At 44.5% G+C, this 26,135-nt stretch overlaps 2 protein-coding genes across 2 annotated transcripts in view; one reads left to right on the top strand and one right to left on the bottom strand.

Moving 5' to 3' along the window:
* Positions 1 to 21,240, top strand: part of LOC134603695 (uncharacterized) — a 52,260-nt gene extending 31,020 nt beyond the window's left edge. Inside the window, exon 6 of the mRNA XM_063449873.1 lies at positions 20,837 to 21,240. Within this exon, the coding sequence (XP_063305943.1) occupies positions 20,837 to 20,982 (146 nt within the window). The 3' untranslated portion in view covers positions 20,983 to 21,240. The remainder of the gene's footprint in view (positions 1 to 20,836) is intronic.
* Positions 21,241 to 21,771: 531 nt separating this feature from the next.
* Positions 21,772 to 26,135, bottom strand: part of LOC134603694 (tubulin alpha-8 chain-like) — a gene marked incomplete at its 5' end in the record, with an annotated part of 54,394 nt that continues 50,030 nt past the window's right edge. The window contains one exon of the mRNA XM_063449872.1: positions 21,772 to 22,758. Coding sequence (XP_063305942.1) covers positions 21,772 to 22,758 — 987 coding nt within the window. The remainder of the gene's footprint in view (positions 22,759 to 26,135) is intronic.

The raw sequence follows: 26,135 nt of genomic DNA, 5'->3' as shown, positions 1-26,135 counted from the left end.
TCAGAAGAGTTTCATCACTTGTTAGAATCTTCCAGTTCTTTTTCACTGAAGCTGCAACTTGAGGTGATGCTGGTTGGTATAGCATAGGAAATACCAGTTTCGAGGACTGTTTCTTGCCTTCGTGAGCGCGTGCACTGCGTGCTTCTTGAAGCGCTTTCTCGAGGTTTCGGCTATCATAGCCTCTTTGTAAGAATCTCGTCTTCATTTCCATAATCTGGTTTTCCATAACGCCATCATCCAAATTATTTCTAATAACCCTCAAAAATTGTGCTTTCGGTAGCGAGTCTTTGAGTGACTTGGGGTGTGCACTTTGGTAATGCAGCATAGTGTTTCTGTCTGTCGGTTTGGTATACAATGAGTATTGGAGACTAGTAGAGCCTACTTCTATCTGGAGGTCCAGGTAATGGACTTTTTCCGCACTGATGTCCGCCGTAAACCTAACTGGTAGTGGTATTTGATTAAGTTGTTTCACCATCTCCTGTGCTTTCTCCTCCGATCCATTCCATACGATGAACACGTCATCGATGAATCTATAATATGATCTAATACAGTTCTTATATCGTTCCAGTATTTGGCTTTCCTCATCAATAAACATGTAGGCGTTGGCGTACATAGGCGCCACAGCTGACCCCATGGATGTGCCTGCCACTTGGAGGTACCATGTGTCTTCAAATCTGAAGTAATTGTTTTGTAGAATCAATGTCAGGAGTTCCAACACGAACTCTATAGGCGGGCCATGGTATACCGTCGATCTTGTCAATACTTGCCTCATAGCCTCCACACCCTCATCGTGGGGGATAATTGTGTAGAGGCTCTGTACATCCATAGTTATGAGGATAGGTTTATGTTCTCCATATTGTATTCCCTTGATATTGGAGATCAGCGTCGGAGTGTCTTTGATGCAAGTGTGTAATTGCTCAACTGGACCTTGAAATAGATGGTCTAACCATTTGGCAATAGGCTCTAGGACGCCTCCTATCGCCGAGACTATGGGGCGTCCTGGTGGTTGAGTGGGGTGTTTGTGTATTTTGGGAATAGTATAGATGATGGGTGTTCTCGGATAAGGTTTAGTGAGGTATTGGCGCAGTTCTAAATCTATGTAGCCAGCTGTTAATCCCATAGTTAGGACTTCATCAATTTTATTTTGGATGCTCCTTGTGGGATCTCCATTCAATGGCATATAGGTGTTTCGATCCATTAACTGTGTTTTCAGCTCTGTGGCATACTGGGTGTAATCCATTATCACAATTCCGCCACCTTTGTCCGCTGACCGTATTATGATCGTAGGATCTTCTGCCAAATCTGTGATGATCTTCCTTTGCTGCCTAGAAATATTGTGTCTTCTGCTATGATCTTGCTGCATATACCTCACAGCATCCTTATTCATAACTGTCAGAAATGACTTGATGGACGCTTTATTTGATATAGGGTCAAACGTGTATTTTTTTTTTTTGTCAATCTCTTTTTTATTGAGGCATAAAAGTATATGGGATACAGAATGAGAGAGGGGAGACGATAATGCTTCATACATAACGGGTACAATACAATGCAGTATATATCATCTGTGCTTAACTTTGAGCCTCATTTTTTATTAATAGGAGTTGGTCTGGTAAGTTTAACGTAGTAGTAAAGAGAGTAGTGGTTGGACTTAAGTGAGGTCGTATTCGCTGGTAGAACAGAAGTGTTATTACCTTTTCATTTATATGGTGTTTAGCTCAGGTTATGTCTAATGCGATAGTGTTTATGCATCTCTTGTCTCACTAGTTGGTCAAGATTGGAGTAAGTGTTCTGCATTACAGAATGTGCACAAAGTATGTCGGCGTCTAGTGATTCTCAAAAGGATAAGCATGAACAGTCAGACTAAGCGATAGAGAAGGATTACCTAAGCTGTTTTGTCTCAAGCTTCTTGTAAAAGATGTAACAAACTAGGTGCTAAAGAGTCTGGTGGTAGTAGCCCTATTAGTACATAGAAGAGATGTTATAAGCTTCATTTTGCTCTAAGAGGTACATACTGGAATCAATATGGCTAGCATGTGGAGACCTGTGAGACTATAGTGTCATAGCAATATAACGACTTGTGAAACACCATCAGGGTATAAACAGCAAACACAAAAGGGTAAGGTTCAGTGAGGTTAATTTGACTATGCTAGTAAAGTTAAGTCCATACAGTAGGTGACATGTACGGGTGGACGGTTTGATCTCTGCATATCTAACCGTATATTGCCCTTGGGGCCGAGAGTCCATATTCAGCCAATGCCCTTGCTAGGTAAGGTGATTCCCTCATCCAGGTAAGTCCACAGGGTGGCAGCGGGCTGCCTGTGTGTGATGGCCATCAGCCAGCCCCAGGTCGTTGTGAAGGCCTGCACCTGCTTTCCACTGACTCGGTATCTCGATGAGGCCGGGTCTTCCCTTCTTTGGGCGCCGACAGGAGCTTGGGTGTTCTGCCGCCGCCTGCGGCGGCCAATCCTCCGGCGTTGTGGACGGTGTCTCGGAGCTTTACTCCGGGTGGTCTTCGGCCCAGGAAGGCGTATGGGACGGCCATTGGTTGCGGCCTCCGGAGAGACAGAGAGGCGCTTGGCAGTCGGTCGGTTCGTGTCAGGCACGCTCCACCGCTTCTGCGGGGTGAATCTGGGACGTTGTGCTTTTATGATGCTCTCAGCCGCTGATTGGCGTGCCTCCAGCTTGGCCCAGAAGCGGCTAAAAATTTCATCCAGCCTCCTGTGTGTGATCCGTGCTGGGCTCAGTGGTTCAGGCTCAGGATGCTGGGGATGGGTGTCCTGCAGGGTAAGTCGTGCCGCCATCTTGCGTGTGGCTGCTAGGGCAGTGTCTCGGTCAGTGTAGGCTGTGAGATGTCTTTCCCGTAGTGCCAGGTACAAGCTGGGGTGGACCGGGATCTCCCCCACCGGTCCAGAGGGGGGGGAACAGGGCTGTGTAACTCACTTGGGAGGGCACTAGGTCGCACGGATCGGGGGATCGGCCGCCTCACCCGTCCGGCGATACTACTAGGCCTCACTCCCGATGGTCACCTCGTGTATCCACGGGCTGCAAGCTCGGGGCACCACAGCTGGCTTCTGGGGTCTGTCTGCTGAAAATTCCGATTTGTGTAGGATTTTTGGCTGGCTGGGACACGTTTTTCTGGCTCGGTAAGTGTATTGAGCACGGAGCTCAAACGAGGCACATCCAGCCGCCATGAAGCTCAGGCCCCGCCCCTCAAACGTGTATTTGACTCGAAAAGGTCCCCTAGTGTTCCCAATATTACACACTGCTTCATCGTTATAGTTAGAAAAATGCTCTTTAAGTCTCAATGTTCTACCAAATTTATGCAGCTCCACTTTCCATTTGAATTCGTCTGGTCTTGATGTCGGTACAAACGATAGGCCCCTGCTCAGGAGGTCTATTTCTGCTGCACCTAGTGGCCTCTGTGACAGATTAAATATAGGGATTATCTCCTGTGTGGAGGTTTTCCCTGTGCAAATCTGTTTCCCCTTGTGGCCTCTCCGTGTCCTGGTTCTGCGCCTCCTCTGTCTCGGCTCCTCGTCACTGCGCCTCCTCCCACATTGTCTAAAAAAGTTGCCCTATTAGCTTGGGTAGAGTTGGTCATGTCAGTATCTGAAGCTGATTCGCCCGAAGTAATATCTATTGTGGGTATTTTGGGTCGTTGGATCCTCCTACCGAATAAAAGCTAAGTTTTAAGGAATACCCGTGAGTGCAGCCATCTCTTTTTGTATGTATGGACTACAGCCCAGGTATTGCACCCGGTTTTTGGACATTACAGCAGCCTGAGTGCAAGGTATTGTACATTTTTTCTAGATAAAGGAGTGTGGGCTTTTTCACTCCAACCTGTGCACCGGCTATTTACAATACAAAGCATTGTTTTGCTAAGATTTTTTAGCATAACTGCAATATTGGCCATTAGCAGCCTTTTTTTTGGATGCAATTTTTGTACAAAAGTATTTTTTCATCATGGACGAATTTTTAGTGCAAGCAGGGGCATACTGCACTGAGGCAGAAACATTATATTTTTCTCAGGAGGATGCTGACACTATCCTGTGGCAACAATCTAGCTCTGAACTCCCACATAATTTGACAGTGAGAGATGTTTACTTCAAACTCCTACGCCTATATCGAAAACAAGTCAACTTGGATCTACATGGCATCTTTTTATCTGACTATTTTAAAGCCAAGAGAATCCCAAGCAGGGCCGGACTGGCCCACCGGGATACCGGGAAATTTCCCGGTGGGCCGCGGCACCTGGGGGCTGCAGAGGTATGTGCCACCGGGTGGCCGGTCCGGTGGCACACTCAGAGGGGGCCGGCCGCTTTCCACGCTGGTGTCGCCGGGCCGGGTGGCAGCCTCACCGGTCCGGCGGCACTTCTAATGCTGAGGACGGAAGGAGGAGGAGGAGGAGGGAGGAGCATGTCTCTGTACCATGCTCCCTCGCGGTTCCTGTGCTGTGAATTGTGGGAACCGCGAGGGAGCATGGTACAGAGACATGCTCCTCCCTCCTCCTCCTCCTCCTCCTCCTCCTTCCGTCCTCAGCATTAGAAGTGCCCGGCGGCACCAACGTGGAAAGCGGCCGGCCCCCTCTGACTCCTCTCAGGTAAATGGAGGAGAGGAGGGGATGGGGGGAGGGATAATATAGAGACAAAAGGGGGGGATAATATAGGGACAAAAGGGGGGGATAATATAGAGACAAAAGGGGGGGGATAATATAGAGACAAAAGGGGGGGGGGATAATATAGAGACAAAAGGGGGGGGATAATATAGAGACAAAAGGGGGGGATAATATAGAGACAAAAGGGGGGGATAATATAGAGACAAAAGGGGGGGATAATAGAGACAAAAAAGGGGGGGAATATAGAGACACAAAAGGGAGGGATAATATAGAGACAAAAAAGGGGGGATAATATAGAGACACAAAAGGGGGGATAATGTAGAGACACAAAAGGGGGATAATATAGAGACACAAAAGGGGGGATAATATAGAGACACAAAAGGGGGGACTATAGAGACACAAAAGGGGGGGATAATATAGAGACACAAAAGGGGGGATAATATTGTTTTGCTAAGATTTTTTAGCATAACTGCAATATTGGCCATTAGCAGCCTTTTTTTTGGATGCAATTTTTGTACAAAAGTATTTTTTCATCATGGACGAATTTTTAGTGCAAGCAGGGGCATACTGCACTGAGGCAGAAACATTATATTTTTCTCAGGAGGATGCTGACACTATCCTGTGGCAACAATCTAGCTCTGAACTCCCACATAATTTGACAGTGAGAGATGTTTACTTCAAACTCCTACGCCTATATCGAAAACAAGTCAACTTGGATCTACATGGCATCTTTTTATCTGACTATTTTAAAGCCAAGAGAATCCCAAGCAGGGCCGGACTGGCCCACCGGGATACCGGGAAATTTCCCGGTGGGCCGCGGCACCTGGGGGCTGCAGAGGTATGTGCCACCGGGTGGCCGGTCCGGTGGCACACTCAGAGGGGGCCGGCCGCTTTCCACGCTGGTGTCGCCGGGCCGGGTGGCAGCCTCAAAAGGGGGGATAATATAGAGACACAAAAGGGGGGGATAATATAGGGACAAAAGGGGGGATAATATAGGGACAAAAGGGGGGGATAATATAGAGACAAAAGGGGGGGGGATAATATAGAGACAAAAGGGGGGGGATAATATAGAGACAAAAGGGGGGGGATAATATAGAGACAAAAGGGGGGGATAATAGAGACAAAAAAGGGGGGGAATATAGAGACACAAAAGGGAGGGATAATATAGAGACAAAAAAGGGGGGATAATATAGAGACACAAAAGGGGGGATAATGTAGAGACACAAAAGGGGGATAATATAGAGACACAAAAGGGGGGATAATATAGAGACACAAAAGGGGGGACTATAGAGACACAAAAGGGGGGGATAATATAGAGACACAAAAGGGGGGATAATATAGAGACACAAAAGGGGGGATAATATAGAGACACAAAAGGGGGGGGAAATATAGAGACAAAAAAGGGGGGGGAAATATAGTGACAAAAAGGGGGGATAATATAGAGACACAAAAGGGGGGGGAAATATAGAGACAAAAAGGGGGGATAATATAGAGACACAAAAGGGGGGATATAGAGACACAAAAGGGGGGATATAGGGGGGGCGGAGCTTGCCTGCCGAGCGAAGCAGACGTGCCTGCTAAGAGCTCCTGAGCCTGAGGCCAAGATTTGGGTGTTAACGCCCGACCACCCAAGCGTACCGGCTGTGGACAGCGATAACCCTAACCAGGGGGTGATGCTGCATCGGGGGATACCCGTTATGAGACCCTCCGTGGCTGAATCGACCACATCGCAGACTGCGGCCTACACGGGTGGGAGCCGAGGAGAGGCGGCCGCTCTCCCGGTTCTCTGGTTGAAGAGGGAGCACTCTCGTATTGCCTCCCCCCCCCCCCGGACCGGTGGGGGATATCCCGGTCCCTGCCGAGCTGGACGACCGCAGCCCTGGACAAGGCAGAGGTAGCGGTGACACCCTCGTGCAGAACACAAGCGGCGACACCCAAGATGGCGGACACGCCTGACTCCGCAACACGAGACCAAGCAGACCGCTCCGACTATGCGGCACACTTGGATGCCATCTTTCAAACATTCTGGCACAAGCTAGAACTGCATATGAGACAGAACACTGCAGCAAGATATGGTGCCCGGTCTTCACAGCACCCAAGCGGCGGCAGCAAAGGACCCTCCCATCCATTCTACTCACCTAGCAAGTCCAAGCAAGCCAAAAGCAAACGGCGCAGGAGAAGACTCCCTCTCATGCCGGCAGGGAAAAGCAAATGGCGGCGCCCGAAAACGACGATCACCCGGCGCGAAACACAGCCAGCCTCACCTGAGCAACCAACCATAGTGCAACCCGCTGCCAGAACCGGTAGGAGCCGGCGTCCCAACTCCAGAGAGACTCATACCGCACGGGCAGGGGATCCAGTGGAGACAGCGACCTATCTCTGCCTGAGCAGGCGGACATGGAGGTCCACGTGGCTCCTAGACCCGACAGCCGAGATGGGTGAGCCCCTGAGTGGAAAACACGGCACAGAAGACATTCTCGAGGGCATAGGATAAAGGGGTCACTCTGGGACTTGAGGCACGAAATATGGGAAGCGCAGCCTCTCGCAGCGGCATATAATGGTCCCCGCTTTCAGAACTTACCGACACGCTTTTCCACAGCTGACTGCCGTATTTTACCTACCTAGCCCATCCAAACCTCTGCAGGACTTCCTAACATGTGTAACTCGGATACCGGCAAGCTTCTATTCATATGTTATGTATACCTAGCCAGATAATACTAGTGTGTTAGCTATTCTATCTTACTTTAATTATAGCCTGTCTTAAGCTAAGCCTGTTCCTTACTTTTGCTAGTAATCAGTTTGAACACAACTCTGTGTCCAGCGTTAACAATCTAAAAAAAAAAATGTGCAAAGTTTTTACACTGAAAATCTTATAGAGTTTTATTACCATGCACTCCTATATTGCCTACTTTATTCGTATATATTTTTAGTTAATCTACTAGCTAACCGAACTACTGTTTAAACTCTAAAGCAATGTTTATATACTACAGCGATGACATTCACTTTAACTATTAACCCTAAGCTACTGTTACCAAGCGACGAGTAACTCATAATGACAATCGTTATTAACCAGCTTGTACCTAACCTGTTTTATTACCAAAAAATCTGTGCATTTTATCTAATGCTGCATGACTGTTAACAATTCTGTGCGCTCAAACTGTCTGATTATGCTGTTGTGGCATTATTGGGATGCTTATGTTATTCCTGCACAGCAAAAATAAAGAATTTAAAAAAAAAAAAAAAGGGGGGATATAGAGACACAAAAGGGGGGATATAGAGACACAAAAGGGGGGGATATAGAGACACAAAAGGGGGGGAATATAGAGACGCAAAAGGGGGGATATAGAGACACAAAAGGGGGGAATATAGAGACACAAGGGGGGGAATATAGAGACACAAGGGGAGGGGGGAAATAAAACAGAGATAGGGAAGAAAGAGTGGGAGAATAGAGAGAGACAGAGGGGGAGGGAGAGTGAGACACAAGGGGAGAAAGAGGGGGATAGAGAGATAGTAGAGAGGGAGAGAGAGACAGGGATAAGGGGGAAAAAGAGACAGAGGGGAAGAGAGATACCCAAGGGGAGGGGGAGAAAGAGGCAGAGGGGGAAGAGAGTGACTGGGAAGGAGAGGGGTGACATGGACACAGAGGAGCAGTGAGGGGGAGAAAGATATATATATATATATATATATATATATGACTGGTGGATCCAGGGGGGGCAACGGGCAATTGCCCTTTCCCCCCCCCCAGATGCTCTCCCCTGCTGGCCAATGCAAGGCTGGCACTGTCCAAGCACCATGTGATTTCACGAACCGGAGGGGAGATCAGAGATATCCCTCCCTGTTCTGGAGGCACCATGCAGGCAGCCAGCAGGGGAGGGAGGAAGAGAGGACCCGGGAGCTCAGCCTGCATCTCCTCCGGGTCCTTCTTGCGCGAGTACAGAACGTTGCCGCGGTTACAGTGGTAACGCTCCAGCTCTCGCGAGAGTGAACTCTAGCGCTGGAGCTACGGGCTAGAGTTCACTCTCACCACTGTGACCTCTAGCCCCATACACACACCCAGACCCCCCACACACATTGCCCCCCACACACACACAGCCCCACACACCAAACCTTTCACACAAACTGCACCCCTCACACATTGAACCACTGCTCCTATACCCTACTACAGCCCCATATCCCAGCAGACCCCAGGTAAGTTGTCAAACTGTTCTTAAACGGTTTGACTACTTACTCTGGGAGCGGGTCCCGGCACTCCTGGCACCATAACCACTACACAGAGCAGTAGTGGTTATTGTGCATGGATTATTTCTTTAATTCTATAAGTGCCCCACCAAGATCAGGCTCTGGATCCGCCACTGGTGTGTGTGTGTGTGTATATATATCATGTATATTTATGTGTGTATTAGTTATATATATATATAATTATGCCTATTATATTTACACATATATTAATGTACATATATATATACGTAATACACAGAGAAATGTAATTGATATGTACCATATGTAATGAGCAGATATTGGCCCAGTCTTGTTGCTAGGTGCATACTCCAGCACAATAACATATTTAAAGTGAAGAGCGCACCCACAGGACTTCAAAATAAACAAGATACCGTCATTTTTTACAGTTGTGCCCTACATACATTCACCATTTCAGTCCCATGACCAAGCTTTTCTTAATATGTCAAGGTAGTTGGACTGAAACATTGGTTATATGCAAAGGCACGTCTGCTTAAAATAAATCTGCACTCTTGTTTTTTTTTTAAGCCTACATGTGCTTTTTTCACGTTGGAGTAATAATTTTTAATCTTACATTATCTTTTCTAACGCTGTATTTGCACACTATGCTGGCGCGACGCATTATGGGGCTGGTAAATATTTTTTTTCCAGGGCTGCTTTTAATTCCCAGTCCGGCCCTGATCCCAAGAGGGTTCAGAATACACAACATACCAACTATTGGACGGGCAAAAGCTACTGTATGTAGAGATTGGACGCACGTCCTGAATAAAGCATCATTAGATCTAATGCTTATAATCATTAAAGATGTCAAAACGGATCTAAACGACACTAACCTCAAAATTACAGCATTGGAAACAGAACATGCACTGCTATTGGCATCACCAGAGGGTATAAAGGCAACACAGAAACTTAAGGAGGAGATTTTGAAATACAAAACAGAACTCATACACTTCAAGAAACAAAAGTTTGAAAAAGTAACCCAGGACTACCTTGATCATAGGGTATATGGGTGGTTAACGGGCAGGACCAACCCACAGAGGCCCAGGAGACCACGTAGGAGGATCCAACGACCCAAAATACCCACGATAGATATTACTTCGGGCGAATCAGCTTCAGATACTGACATGACCAACTCTACCCAAGCTAATAGGGCAACTTTTTTAGACAATGTGGGAGGAGGCGCAGTGACGAGGAGCCGAGACAGAGGAGGCGCAGAACCAGGACACGGAGAGGCCACAAGGGGAAACAGATTTGCACAGGGAAAACCTCCACACAGGAGATAATCCCTATATTTAATCTGTCACAGAGGCCACTAGGTGCAGCAGAAATAGACCTCCTGAGCAGGGGCCTATCGTTTGTACCGACATCAAGACCAGACGAATTCAAATGGAAAGTGGAGCTGCATAAATTTGGTAGAACATTGAGACTTAAAGAGCATTTTTCTAACTATAACGATGAAGCAGTGTGTAATATTGGGAACACTAGGGGACCTTTTCGAGTCAAATACACGTTTGACCCTATATCAAATAAAGCGTCCATCAAGTCATTTCTGACAGTTATGAATAAGGATGCTGTGAGGTATATGCAGCAAGATCATAGCAGAAGACACAATATTTCTAGGCAGCAAAGGAAGATCATCACAGATTTGGCAGAAGATCCTACGATCATAATACGGTCAGCGGACAAAGGTGGCGGAATTGTGATAATGGATTACACCCAGTATGCCACAGAGCTGAAAACACAGTTAATGGATCGAAACACCTATATGCCATTGAATGGAGATCCCACAAGGAGCATCCAAAATAAAATTGATGAAGTCCTAACTATGGGATTAACAGCTGGCTACATAGATTTAGAACTGCGCCAATACCTCACTAAACCTTATCCGAGAACACCCATCATCTATACTATTCCCAAAATACACAAACACCCCACTCAACCACCAGGACGCCCCATAGTCTCGGCGATAGGAGGCGTCCTAGAGCCTATTGCCTAATGGTTAGACCATCTATTTCAAGGTCCAGTTAAGCAATTACACACTTGCATCAAAGACACTCCGACGCTGATCTCCAATATCAAGGGAATACAATATGGAGAACATAAACCCATCCTCATAACTATGGATGTACAGAGCCTCTACACAATTATCCCCCACGATGAGGGTGTGGAGGCTATGAGGCAAGTATTGACAAGATCGACGGTATACCATGGCCCGCCTATAGAGTTCGTGTTGGAACTCCTGACATTGATTCTACAAAACAATTACTTCAGATTTGAAGACACATGGTTCCTCCAAGGTGCAGGCACATCCATGGGGTCAGCTGTGGCGCCTATGTACGCCAACGCCTACATGTTTATTTATGAGGAAAGCCAAATACTGGAACGATATCAGAACTGTATTAGATCATATTATAGATTCATCGATGACGTGTTCATCGTATGGAATGGATCGGAGGAGAAAGCACAGGAGATGGTGCAACAACTTAATCAAATACCACTACCAGTTAGGTTTACGGCGGACATCAGTGCGGACAAAGTCCATTACCTGGACCTCCAGATAGAAGTAGGCTCTACTAGTCTCCAATACTCATTGTATACCAAACCGACAGACAGAAACACTATGCTGCATTACCAAAGTGCACACCCCAAGTCACTCAAAGACTCGCTACCGAAAGCACAATTTTTGAGGGTTATTAGAAATAATTTGGATGATGGCGTTATGGAAAACCAGATTATGGAAATGAAGACGAGATTCTTACAAAGAGGCTATGATAGCCGAAACCTCGAGAAAGCGCTTCAAGAAGCACGCAGTGCACGCGCTCACGAAGGCAAGAAACAGTCCTCGAAACTGGTATTTCCTATGCTATACCAACCAGCATCACCTCAAGTTGCAGCTTCAGTGAAAAAGAACTGGAAGATTCTAACAAGTGATGAATCTCTTCTGAGAGTATTTAGCACAACACCACTAGTTTGTTATAAGAGAAATACAAATTAAAAGGACCTTTTGGTCCGCACGGACCCTATAGCCAGCTATCAAAAGACCACAAAAACACAGATTAGGGGATCAGTTAGGTGCCTGGGATGCGTCACATGCAGCCACATGATTCCGGCGAAGACGTTTAACAACCCGCACAACAACAGAATCTACCCTATCAAGTTCACCCTAACGTGTAAGACCACACATGTGATATATAAACTGAGTTGTCCATGTGGTCTCTGTTATATAGGGAAAACTGAAACGGCTATATGTGAGCGCATCAGAGGACACAGGTCCAGCATCCGGTTGGCTTACAGGGACGGCTTCTCGGACAAACCAGTAGCTCATCACTTTTTAGAACTGAAACACACTTTGGCTACGCTAAAATTCGTAGCGATAGATCATATTCCGTTGTCAAGAAGAGGAGGTGACCGGGGGAAAATGCTCCTTAATAAGGAAGCATTTTGGATACACGAATTGAACACGGTCTCCCTAAAAGGCCTCAATGAATCATTATCTTTACATTCATTTTTGTGAATGTGTGATCCCTGCTGACATTATATATTATAATTTATAGGGCATTTCGTATAATTTATAATTGTTTTAGTGTATAGATTTTATAGCGTATGTTATTACCATTTAGTTGCAGGCTTGTATATAGTATCAATTAAGATGGAATTGAATTGGTTAGATTAGGGCATGACATACCCTTTCATAATATCCATCACAGTGGACATAGTAGTACATATCCTATACCATAAGTGGATGGAGTGAGATATATGTAACAATAGATAAACAATAGATATATGACAGTCTAGATTTTCTAGAGCCAGCCATATGGTATATTTACATTTATATTTATTTTTAATATTGAGCAACCAGTATGCATATATAGAATGTTGGAATGTTTTGCACATATGTCACTTTAAATTGATGTTTTTTTTGGCACTTCACGATATGAGAATATCTATATAGTAAGCACTTGTCACTTTAACAGTCACTTTAATAGCAACTGACAATGGTTGCCTTAAGTCAGATTCACTATATATTAACAGGTGACACTTATGGCACGGACCTCAAATAGACTGCACACAGTGGGTACTCCACTTCATACTCTTCCTGCACTAATTCAGCACCTTTATATTTATGACGATATCGACCATTATTGAGTATTTATTAATCACTTCATACACAGGGTGATCGTGGTGTGTCTCACAAATGCCATGGTAACGCTTTTTGTATAACCGCGTCTCCATGGCAACGACGTCACGCTAGTGGGCGGGGAGATAGCGGCACATGCGCACTTTGCCGGGAAGGACGCCGGTCTTTTCACACACAGCACCTGGGGTGAGTTAATCACTTTTTACAATTATTATTAATTATATATAAGCGATAAGTTTGTTAATGTTCATATGATCCTGATGAAAGTCCACATGTTGGACTGAAACGTTGATCTGTTTTATGGAACCGAATAAAAGCTAAGTTTTAAGGAATACCCGGGAGTGCAGCCATCTCTTTTTGTATATGTATATATATATATATATATATATATATATATATATATATATACACACACATACACACACACATTTAATTATGTTATAATATATTATACATATATAATACAGACACTTCTCACTTACCGACTGGGTTCCGTTCGTACGACCCGGTCGTAGAACGAATTGGTCAGTAAGTGAGGAGTTAAGGGATTTACTGCTCTGGTGCATTCGTCTATGTTCGGGGAAGTTTTCACATACGCACCAGAGCAGGGAATCCCCACGACAGCTCGTAAAACCCATCCTAAAACAGGTAGGTCGCTAAATGAAGACCACCTGAAAATGTAGAATATATTTATTTTATTAAATAGAAGAGAAAGGCTAGGAACCACCTGGACTGGAGGTCCCTAAATGGAGACTAAATGAGAAAACAGAGATAGACCTCTAGATTCTGAGACAGAACAGAAGAAAAGGAAAAGAGGTCTGTACAGTAGGAGGAGACTGGAGAAACAGGAAGGGATGTGGAGGTAGGATAAAGAAAAGCTATCAGCTATTACTGTCGGTTGAAAACTAACTTGCAGTGGCGGACTAAGGGGGAGTGCGGAGGGGGTGGTCCGCCCCGGGTGCCACCTGTTAGGGGGGTGCCATGACCCTGGTCTGAGAGCTAATGGGGGACATGTGAGCTGTGCCCCATGGCAGCTGGGGTGTTGCACAGCTCACACGGAGACCAGCAAGATTAACTGGCCGCACAGAAAGAAGAAGGGGGCAGAACTACTGACATTTATGGGTGGAGCCTAACCGAGAGCAAGGCAGGGCTTAACACGCCCCTTACAAGCTGCTGTAACTGCTGCACATGGAGGTGCAGCAAGAAGAAATCCCTGCTCCTCCGCCTAACAGGCTCCAGCCAGGGAAGGACTTCAGGCCAGGGAATCCACTCCTCCAGCCCACACTGTCTGTAAGTAAGAGTGTGTGTCTGTGTGTGTGACTGTCTGCCTGACCCTGTAACTGTGTGTCTGTAACTGTCTGCCTGTAACTGTGTGTGTGTGTGTCTGTGTGTGAATGTCTGTGTGTGACTGTCTGCCTGTAAATATGTGTGTGTGAATGTATGTCTGTAACTGTGTGTGTGTGACTGTCTGTAACGGTGTGACTGTCTGTCTTGTGTGTGTGTCTGTAACTGTGTGTGTGTGTATAACTGTCTGCCTGTAAATATGTGTGTATGTGTGTAACTGTCTGCCTGTAACTGTGTGTACGTGTGTGTAACTGTCTGCCTGTAACTGTGTGTGTGTGTGCGTAACTGTCTGCCTGTAACTGTGTGTGTGTGCGTAACTGTCTACCTGTAACTGTGTGTGTGTGCGCGTAACTGTCTACCTGTAACTGTGTGTGTGTGTGTGTGTATGTATCGGTCTGCCTGTAGCTGTGTGTGTGTGTCTGTAACTAGGTGTATGACTGTCTGCCTGTGACTGTATATGTGACTATCTGCCTGAAACAGTGTGCGTGGCTGTGTGTAACTGCTTGTAACTGACTGTGTGTGTGTGTGTAACTGTCTACCTGTAACGGTGTGTGTGTGTGTGTGTATGTAACGGTCTGCCTGTAACTGTGTGTGTGTGCGCAACGGTCTACCTATAACTGTGTTGTGTGTGGCTGTAACTATGTGTATGACTGTCTGCCTGTGACTGTATATGTGACTGTCTGCCTGTAACAGTGTGCGTGACTGTGTGTAACTGCTTGTAACTGACTGTGTGTGTGTAACTCTCTACCTGTAACTGTGTGTATGACTGCCTGTGACTATATGTGTGACTCTCTGCATGTGACTGTGTGCCTGTGACTGTCTGCTTGTGCCTGTGTGTGAGGGAGTGCAGGGATTTTGTAGAAGGGGCAGGGGTTTTAAAAAGCGGAGCCAAGCTATGGAACTGAGCGGTCGCATGTCTGCAAGGCTCCGAGAGCCAAATACTATTAATAGCGACTTTTACCACTCCAACCCACATCTTACGAACCCCAACTGGATCCACCGACGGCCCCCGATACCATGGGCAGAAAAAAATAAAAACAAAAATCTGACAAGCCGAAAATGGGAATGGACATAGGCGAACTGTGGCGGCAAGCACATGGCGGATCACTGTCCAAGATGGCCTCCTATCTGGGAGAGAGCTCCGATTTCTCGGATGATCAAGCTCTGGAGCCTGAAATCCATAACCTACCAACACCGCAAAACCTACCACCACCGCAACCACCCGTGATCACCAACCCGGATACTGCACCGGTGACAAAATCCGATATGCGGGAGATGCTGGCGGGCCTCCGGAGGGATATCCACACAGATATGGCCACATTCCGCAAGGACCTGCAAGGCCTAACAACACGCACAGGCGTTTTGGAAGAAAACTCCCGCAATGCCAAGGCACAAATCACCCACCTGCAGCAGGAAATAACCGTGCTCCACCAGCAACAAACCGCAATAGAACAGAGGTTTGAAATACTGGAGGACTCCAGGCGCAGCAGGAACCTATAGATCAGAGGAGTAGCAGAGGCAGTACCCGACGAGGAGCTACCGCACTTTCTAAGGCGGCTGCTCGGCGCACTACTCACTCCAAAACAAGCCAAGTCAATCGCAACGACGGGTCTCTTCCGGATCCCAAGACCACCAAAGCTCCCGCTACTGCCCCACTGGACGTGATAGTGAAATTCCAAAGTGGGCAAGACAAGGCAGCGGTGTTGGGCGCACTCAGGGGAAATTCCCTATACAGTTTTGACGGCTCCTCGCTCTCATTTTATGCCGACCTCTCGGGGAGCACCCTCGCCTGGAGAAAATCATTACAGCCACTCACGGAGGTATTGCGAGCTCACAATGTCACTTACCACTGGAAGACCAACTGTACACTGGTAGTCCACAAGGGTGACACCTCCTACCCGATTAGGAACCTTGCCGGAGCAGAGACCATCCTGGAACCCCTAGGTCTCCCAAGAGAAATCCTTAACCGCAAGGGACCAGCCACGACCGGTACACATGTCTGGGACCCAGCACACACAGCCCCGTTTGTCCCACGGAGAACCTCAATCGATACCTACGAAGCAGCCACCTCAAGAACTCCCACGGCTAAAAAGCGGACTAGTCCTTACACCTCCAACAGAACTATCCAGAGTTCTATAGACCTATCAGGTCCACTCCAACACCCACCCCACACAACATTACATGAGAACCCGGGGGACACTCTAGCTACCCGCTACCCTCAGGGATCTACACGTGCACACAAATAGCCCTCATTACCTACCGTAACATGTCGCCCTTCGATTAACACTATTCCCCTATACCAAACACACAAAAGGGCGCAATATTCTTAAGCCACGTAATTGTATGTTACTGCCTCCGCTCAGACCACACCAGCCGAAGTGGCGATGCTTACTATCGACATTACACAAACTAACAAGTTAATGATATGGAAGGAGAGCACACAGCGATCCCCCACAGCTAGGCCAGGCACAAAATAGCCACTTAACCCCTTCGGCATATGCCCTGACCAACCTCATAATGCCTATTAACCCCCCCTATGTATAAAGTAGGTGCAGGGTTGGTCGGCTGTAACTCACAGCAACCTATTGTGCAAACTCCACCAACTATGATTAGGTTTATTTCTGTTGATAATGTTTGTCTTTGTTAGCAACATAGCCGACCGAACCTGTAATGCCTTTCTGCGCCATAAGCATAGTTGATAGGCTCACAGGACCTAGGCCGGCTGCTCAAAAGGTTACCTTGTTATTTAATCTAAAAATGTATGAAAACTCAAGCCACTAATTAACCCGCACGCGACTGCATAACTGCACTGTTGTGGCATCCTGACGAAACTATTGTGGCTAACACATGAGCTATACTCTTATGTATATTTTTACCTGGTTAACAATGTGTTTTTCTTTTTAAAATATAAAACCGTGCAAACCCATAATGCCACTGTTAACTCTATGTTTACATATGTATGCACGCTGTTGTGGCGTAAGACTGTGCTTGTAAAAAGTTTGTTCAATAAATTAATTTGTTCAATAAATATAAACAAATAATTAATTTGTTCAATACATTTTTTTCAAAATTTAAAAAAAAAAAAAAAGAACACCTTTTAAAATTTTAGTAGGTGTCTTTTGGGTTTTTTTTTTTTTGGAGAGGGGGAGGCGAGGGGGGGGGGGGGTAGGGGGGCGTTGCCAAACCCAGGACCCGCCCCGGGTGCCACATGCTCTAGGTACGCCCCTGCAGCATGGATATACCCCGTATATCAGCAAAAATCAGCACGGTTTTATGAAGCACAGGTCATGTCAAACTAACTTGATTGCTTTCTACGAAGAAGTAAGTAGAAGTATAGATCAGGGTGTTGCAGTGGATGTGATCTATTTGGATTTTGCCAAGGCATTTGATACAGTTCCACACAAAAGATTAGTGTTCAAACTCAAGGAAATCGGTCTCGATGAAAATGCTTGTTCTTGGGTAGAACATTGGCTTAAAAACAGAATACAAAGAGTTGTCGTTAATGGTAAATTTTCAAGCTGGACAGAGGTGGCAAGTGGTGTCCCTCAGGGGTCTGTTCTGGGACCCCTTCTATTTAACATTTTTATAAATGATCTTGAAGACAGCATTGAAAGTCATGTTTCAGTGTTTGCAGATGACACAAAACTTTGTAAAATAATACAATGTGAGCAAGATATTACTTTGCTGCAGAAGGATTTAGATAGACTGGGGGACTGGGCACTCAAATGGCAGATGAAATTTAATGTTGAAAAATGCAAAGTTATGCACTTCGGCGTAAAGAATACACAAGCAACGTATACCCTTAATGGAAGCGAATTAGGGATAACAACACACGAAAAGGACTTGGGAATTGTTATAGACAACAAACTATGCAACAATGTGCAATGTCAATCAGCAGTGGCCAAGGCCAGTAAGGTATTGTCATGCATGAAAAAGGGCATTCATTCTCGGGACGAGAATATCATTTTGCCTCTCTATAAATCACTGGTAAGACCACATATTGAATATGCTGTGCAATTTTGGGCACCTGTTCTAAAGAAGGATATCATGGCACTAGAAAAAGTGCAGAGGCGGGCTACAAAATTAATAAAAGGAATGGAACATATCAGCTATGAAGAAAGGTTAACAAATTTAAACCTATTTAGTTTAGAAAAACGTCGCCTGAGAGGGGATATGATAACATTATACAAATATATTCGGGGCCAATACAAACCATTGTGTGGAAATCTATTCACAAACCGGACTTTACATAGGACACGAGGCCATGCGTTTAGACTGGAAGAAAGAAGATTTCGTCTAAGGCAAAGGAAAGGTTTTTTTACTGTAAGAACAATCAGGATGTGGAATTCTCTGCCTGAAGAAGTGGTTTTATCAGAGTCCATACAGATGTTCAAACAGCTACTAGATGCATACTTGCAAAGACAGAATATTCAAGGATATAATCTTTCAATGTAGGGTAATAACTGCTTGATTCAAGGATAAATCTGACTGCCATTCTGGGGTCAAGAAGGAATTTTTTGTCCTAGCTTGTTGCAAAATTGTGCTTCAAACTGGGTTTTTTTCTTTTTTTTTTTTTTTTTTTTTTTTTTTTCTTTTCTTTTGGATCAACAGCAAAAAACAGGTGTGAGGAAGGCTGAACTTGATGGACGCAAGTCTCTTTTCAGCTATCTAACTATGTAACTATGTAACTATGTAATAAACCCCAGAAGAAAAAAAACTCCTATACCACACTCCTAAACTCCCATGAGCTAAAGTTAAGTATCCTAGGCAATAATATCTGTACAACCCCCAGATAAGGTTAAGTCAGTTCAGGGTAGTAAAACAAAAAAATGACTAAACCCTTGTGACGGTAGTAGAAAATATCCCCGTCAAGCATTCCCTTCTTCCCATAAAATCACCCAATATTCCACAAGTAGAAATATCCCTGCAATCGCCGAATAATCCACACATGAGCCAAAACTTAATGCTGGAACAAGACTGATTTACTGGCACACAGAACTCACAATTTATGCAACACAAAACTCCTCCTCTGGGCCAGGCTAGATAATTGAGTTTTAGCAATATACATAGCTCAATTATCTGCTGGCCAGAACATTTACAGTTTAACATACTTTTTACCTAACATTCATAACTATAAAACCATACATCACATTCACATAAAAAATACATATTCACAATCAATCCATTCAGGGGAACAACATATTAAAAAATGGCATGAATCAGACCAGGGGTTCAAAAGTTAGTAAAAGTATATTTTGGTCCCTGGCTGGCCGCATGGCAACTGGTTTAAGTAGGTTTTATAGAGGCCTCTATCCTGGAGACAAAGGGGAAAGTAATCCAATTCCAGGGCTAGAGGCAGACTCCATTAACCACATGGTTACAAAAAGACTTAAAATACATTCATTCTTGACATTTGGAACAGAACAATATAGACCTTAAAATAGCAGGGAGAGAATTAAACTGAAGCATATAGGCAATTGCATAAAAGTCCTTCACAACCCTAACAAATACCTCAGTACCATGGGGGATCCAATGGTACCTACCTAGTACCCACTCCCTGTCTGCTAAAAAAGAAAACTTATAGAATTAAATAACTAATCAAACAAAAAAAGCATAATGTGCTACCAAAGTGATAACTAAAATGAGAAAAAGCTTGATGCGCAATTTCGGCGTGTCTACCGGGGTACCTCACCTTTTCCTTCCCATCGCTCTGATTGGATGCCGTTTTCTATTCAACTGGTAACAAGGCAGCAGACTAACCTGGTATTTAAGATCGAGCAAGTCAAGTCTCATTTCACTTGCTCCTGACGACGGCGTGTCACAGAGAAGGATGAATACTTTCTCTGACACAGGAAATGGAGCGACTTAAGCTCTTCCTTTGGTCAAAGAAGGTTAAGTGTAGGAAAAAGACATAAGACAAAGTAGTCCCTACTTTATCTTAGGTTTTAAAGAAAACTAGTTTAGAAATAAAGAAAAAAAAGAACAAATTCTGATAGAGGAAGAGAAGAAGGAACAATAGGAGAAAAGTAAGGTCGGCACAATAAGGTCTCTGTAAATGAGACTTGTCAGGAATTCAAAATAATAGACCAATATAGCTAAACTGGAAGCATAGCGGATCTGGAAATACACCTTGATATTCCTTTTCTTTTTTTTTAAATAATGCAAGTCCTCTATGGTTGGAAGAGGACTAAAATGCACTCTAATAAAGATCATACCTTTCAAATTGGGCATGGTCTTAACATTTAAGTGGAGCTAAAGATTGTCACCTTTATCTAGCAAGAATAAGCCAGGAGATGCAACGAGCTTCTCGTATACATGTTCTTTAAGGGTACTGCACAAGGGGTTGCATTACATGAATTACATGATTTTTTGGTAATTACTAAAGAAAAGAAAAAAAAAAAAGCACAGTTAATTGTAGGTAAAACGTGTCAAATATTTAAATGTTTATATTAAAAATACAGCAAGTTCCTTATTACTGCCTTAAACATGCATCTCAATTGCAGGGTCAACCAGTGAATCCTCAAATGGAAATGTATTTTCAGGAGCCGCCAAGAAGTTTCTACACTTACCAGGGTTGATGCAATCCAGACTTACAATTCCCAAGCCATTAAAAAAGAATTTTTGGTATGGACAACCAAAACAGCTTTAAAACTGTACCAAAGAAAATAACCTATCAGATGTAACAATGCATCTCATATTTTATGACTCACGTGATATCTGCCAGTTCTCTCATGGTTGCGAGTCAATACCTAGAAATGCTTTACCTCGGACATTATGTTTGTTCGCTATGCCAGGTGTTCCATTTTGCCAATATCCTTCTGTAGCTTCAGAAATATCTTTCAAGACTTCTCAGACATGTGTATTTGTAAACACTAACGCCCAAATACCATCTAATATACTAGGGCAACCTGGCACCTTTAATGTTTGCTAATTTGTAGCAGTCCGATGCTCTATATTCACACAAAAAATAAAATTAAAATAAAAAACACTGTATGGTATACGTTTATTTGACACTGCATACAAAAACGACATTATTTCTGTAATACAAGGAGAAAGTGTTAAAAAAAATAATCTGATTTTGTTATACCTAACCTTTGACAAATATTCAAAGATTTATTGGCTTTGTCTGATTATATCAGATGGCATGACTGTGATATCAAATGGTAATTTTTTCTCAATTAATGATAAACACTTACCCCTTGTACAGAATGTATTTATAGAATAAGAAATAAATCAATTGTCAAATTAAATGGTTGTCTATTTCACTCCGCTAAGTGAAAAAAGCAAGAGAAAATATAATGGATTCATATAGCAAAGCTTAATATTTTGACTTGTATATTAAACTAAAACTGTACATTGAACTTCCTATGTATAGCATGTCAACTGATTTCCCTTCATTGTTTTTAGAGTTTCGGGATCTTATTAAGGAAAATGGAGGTCAACAATTTATGTTATCATCATCATCATCATCCATGCCATCATTTATTTCTCCTCCCACTTCTTCATAATCCCTTTCTAAGGCAGCCATATCCTCTCTTGCCTCAGAGAACTCCCCTTCCTCCATTCCCTCTCCAACATACCAATGTACAAATGCTCTCTTGGCATACATCAAGTCAAACTTATGATCTAGTCTAGCCCAGGCTTCTGCAATGGCAGTGGTATTACTTAACATACATACAGCACGCTGGACTTTAGCCAAATCCCCCCCTGGAACCATAGTTGGAGGTTGATAGTTTATTCCAACCTTAAACCCAGTAGGACACCAATCTACAAACTGAATATTCCTCCTAGTTTTAATAGCCATTATTGCTGCATTGACATCTATTGACATTACATCTCCTCGGTATAAGAGACAACATGCCATATATTTACCATGTTGGGGGTCACATTTCACCATCTGGTTACTGGCTTCAAAGCAATTGTTTGTAATGTCTGGCACAGATAACTGTTCATGGTAAGCTTTCTCCACGGATATGATTGGTGAATATGTGACAAGTGGAAAGTGAATTCTAGGGTAAGGCACTAGATTGGTTTGAAATTCAACTAGATCAACATTAAGGATTCCATCAAACCTCAGTGATGCAGTAATAGAAGACACTATCTGTCCTATAAGCCTATTTAGATTCACATATGAAGGGCGTTCAATGCTCAAATTACGGTGACAGAGTTCATAAATGGCTTCATTGTCCACCATAAAAGCACAATTTGAATATTCTAATGTGCTGTGAGTGGTCAATATTGAGTTATAGGGCTCTACAACTCCAGAAGATATTCTAGGTGCTGGGTAAACGGAGAATTCCAGAATGGATTTTTTCACGTAATCCACAGACAGCTTTTCCATTAATAGAGAACTAAACCCAGAACCGGTGCCACCACCAAGACTGTGGAAAACGAGAAATCCTTGAAGTCCTCCACACTGACTGGCCTGTGCAAAACAGATACAAATTTAATTAAATGGATTGTAATGGACATTGATATTTTAGGGTTTTACTTGCGTGTGAGAAACAGTTATAGGCAATAAATAGGATCTAGATGTTTTACATAAACATGCCCTAAATCCCTCAAAAAGTTGCAGATAGGAATTATTTTCGCAGATCGTAATATAATTTATCAGATTTAGTACTAGATCTGTACTATAATTTATGTTTTGTTTGTGTGGATGACAGCATAAGAGTTGCAAGGGGAGCTTCGGTGGCTGAAGCTCTAGATGTAGGGTTCCGTATACCAAAATCTCTACAGTTGGTGCACGGAGTATGAGGATATTAGTGCTTTTCATTTTTAATATTATATCAGGCAATTGCTTCTCAAAAAAGGTTTGTTTGTTTTAAACATCTAGTCAAGTAAAAAAATAATGAGGTTTTGTTACAGAATATGATCATAGGTTGCATAAATCTGCCTACCACAACTTGTATATTTATTTATTTTCTTGGGGAGTCCAGACTAACTTTTGCACCCCAGGACCCTATTAAACCTTGTACTGCAGAGAGTCCCAGGAGGAAGCGTTTCCAAAGTAAGTGGATTAATCTCATAAGAGCAGACATTGGGTTGCTAGTATAGGACCTGCCAATAATGGGGTACATTAGCTTTCAGAGAGGCTTATGCTGTACAGAGGACTGCTGCCCTTAGGGTGTACACCATATTCATACTATTATGTTATTATTTGCATAATTAACCCCTTAAGACCGCAGGGCGTTCTATGCCGTCCTTATTTAGATGGCTCTAAACGCCGCAGGGCGGCATAGAACGCCCTGCGATCTTTTGTACTTACCCAGTTGCCGGCGATCCCATGCCGGCGATCGCGGTATGGGGACTTACCTGGGAGTCCAGGGAGTCCCCCTCCGTCCTCTTCGGCCCCCCTGGGCCATGTGATCTCGAGGTCCTTGGGAGGACCTCACGATCACATGGACAGCATAGCCGTCCAAGGCATTGCCAGCAGGGGGAGTGCCTGTAATGACAGGTACACCCCCTGCTGCCTGGAAATAAAATGAAAACATGTTAAAACAGTGTAAATTAAATTATATATACTTAGATCATATATATATATATATATTTATTATATATATGATCTAACTATATATATATATATATATATATATATATACACACACACACATATACACAAATATACATACACTGTCTACGTGTATTTTAATATTAATATACACATAATTATATATAATTTTCATTATATATTTATATATATATATAATATATAAATACGTAAAAAAATTAAATTAAAAAAATAATAAAAAATAAATAGATAAAAAAATATATATACACATGCGTAATTACGTTCTAACGGTATTTTAAAATTAATATATATATTGATATCAAAATACATGTAGAACGAAATAATATATATATATATCTATATACATAAGTATATACGTATATCTCACTTTTTCACCTATATCACCTATATATAAATAAAAATAATAAAAAACATTATATACACACATATATTATATATATATATATATGCACACACACATATATGTATATATATATATAATAATTCTACGTATATATTTATGTAATAATTTTACATTAGATTACTCTGGCAGGAGGGGGCGTGGCTTGCCGTGCATGGAGTGAGTCGCACACCGCCGGAGCTCCGCAACCTCGGACCACAAAGCCCCATATCAATGCCTCACTTCACCACTAAAATGGGTAAAACAAAGCGCCAGGGCACCCCAGGACCTTCTGGATCCAGCCCACAAAGGAAAAACGCCGGACCGCTGGACGATTTCATCACTTTTCCAGACGGTCCCAGAACCGCGAGACACGCGGACAAGATGGCGGCCGCATCCCCAGGGTCTGAGAGTAACGCAAGCTCGGAGCCGGGCGCGACAGGAGGGGACCCACTATCTCAAATCACGGCCGAACTGGCAACCATTTCTGCAAATATGCTCTCAAAGAGCGATAAGACTGCCCTGGTAGCGGAGCTGAGGTCGGCGATACGAGAGGAGATACAGGAGGTACGCAGGGACCTTACTGCACTGGAGGAAAGAGTCACAGAGCTGGAGGGGGAGAACCTCAGGGCCATACAACACTCCCAATCTGCAGACCATGCCACAGCAAGGCAAGGCTCAGTGCTGCTTGAGCTCCGCAGGCAGGTGGAGGACCTGGATAACAGGGGGCGACGTAATAACATTAGAATTAGAGGCCTGCCAGAAGTTGAACAAGAAAACCTAACTACAGCCCTCACGCAGTTATTTACCCACATCCTGGGCGAAGATGCCCCAGAGGACTTCCAAATAGAACGCGCCCATAGGGCCCTACGTCCCCCCAGGAGAGACGGCCTACCGCGAGATGTGATCTGCTGCCTCCTGTCCTTTCAACTCAAGGACGCCATCATGAGAGCGGCGCGCCCTCAGACAATCACCTTCCATGAGGCCTCTATCTCGCTCTACCAGGACCTGTCCACCCTCACATTGGACGCACGAAGAGCTCTAAGGCCTCTCACGCACGTCCTCCAGGAAAAAAACGCATTCCCTATAAATGGGGCTTTCCCTTCAGCCTCCAGGCCAAACGGGGGAACACGTGGTGCACACTAAGGTGGCCCAACGACGTACCCAGTTTCTTGAGGACAATGGAACTGCCACCGGTTATCATCCGCAACTGGATCTTGGATCAGCCTCCGACACGTCCTGACCACCCTGAAGTGCCTGAACCACTCCGCAACCAAGCACGGAGAGTCACACAGCCTACACGCTGGGGAGGCCCCGACGGGCCCGAAGAATAGGTTGGTCCACGCAGTCTCCGGCCCCGGCGCTGCCCTGCCCTTCTGCATAGACCTAACCTGCTGAGGTTACCCCATGGCTTCCACGATGACAGCTAAGTACTTACACTTATATCCATATGGGTAACGCCACGTTTACCATCTCAACTAGGGTATGGGGGCCCGGGGCCTACAGTTGGGGACACCACGGGTATCCGGGGAGGGCCTGTACTTTATACTTTCTGAATGTCTCTTGGGTGGGGTACGGGAGTGGGACTGAACAATTATCCCCCGGGTCGACCAAGCAGCGGAATTCATCTAACCAGGGGTGGAGAGGTACGGCGCCCCGGTTCTGCCTCCCTTGCACGCAGTGCCGATGCCCGGGACCCTACCCATGGTCCAACCTAAAAAAGGACTGCTTCGCCCTTGTGTTTCGCTGACCCACACACCAATTAACGCTGCTCCACATGCTGTCCCATCAACTGGTACCGGGAGAACAAACACTAATCCCGGGCTGGGTGGCGGGGGGTTGGGAAACATGGGGGTTATTTGCTTGGGATGGAATGTCGCATGATATGTGA

The sequence above is a fragment of the Pelobates fuscus genome, chromosome 3 (genome assembly GCF_036172605.1).
Source record: "Pelobates fuscus isolate aPelFus1 chromosome 3, aPelFus1.pri, whole genome shotgun sequence".
NCBI classification, from domain to species: domain Eukaryota; kingdom Metazoa; phylum Chordata; class Amphibia; order Anura; family Pelobatidae; genus Pelobates; species Pelobates fuscus.
The sequence above is the reverse complement of the archived record's forward strand: the minus strand, read 5'-3'. Positions and strand labels throughout refer to the sequence as shown.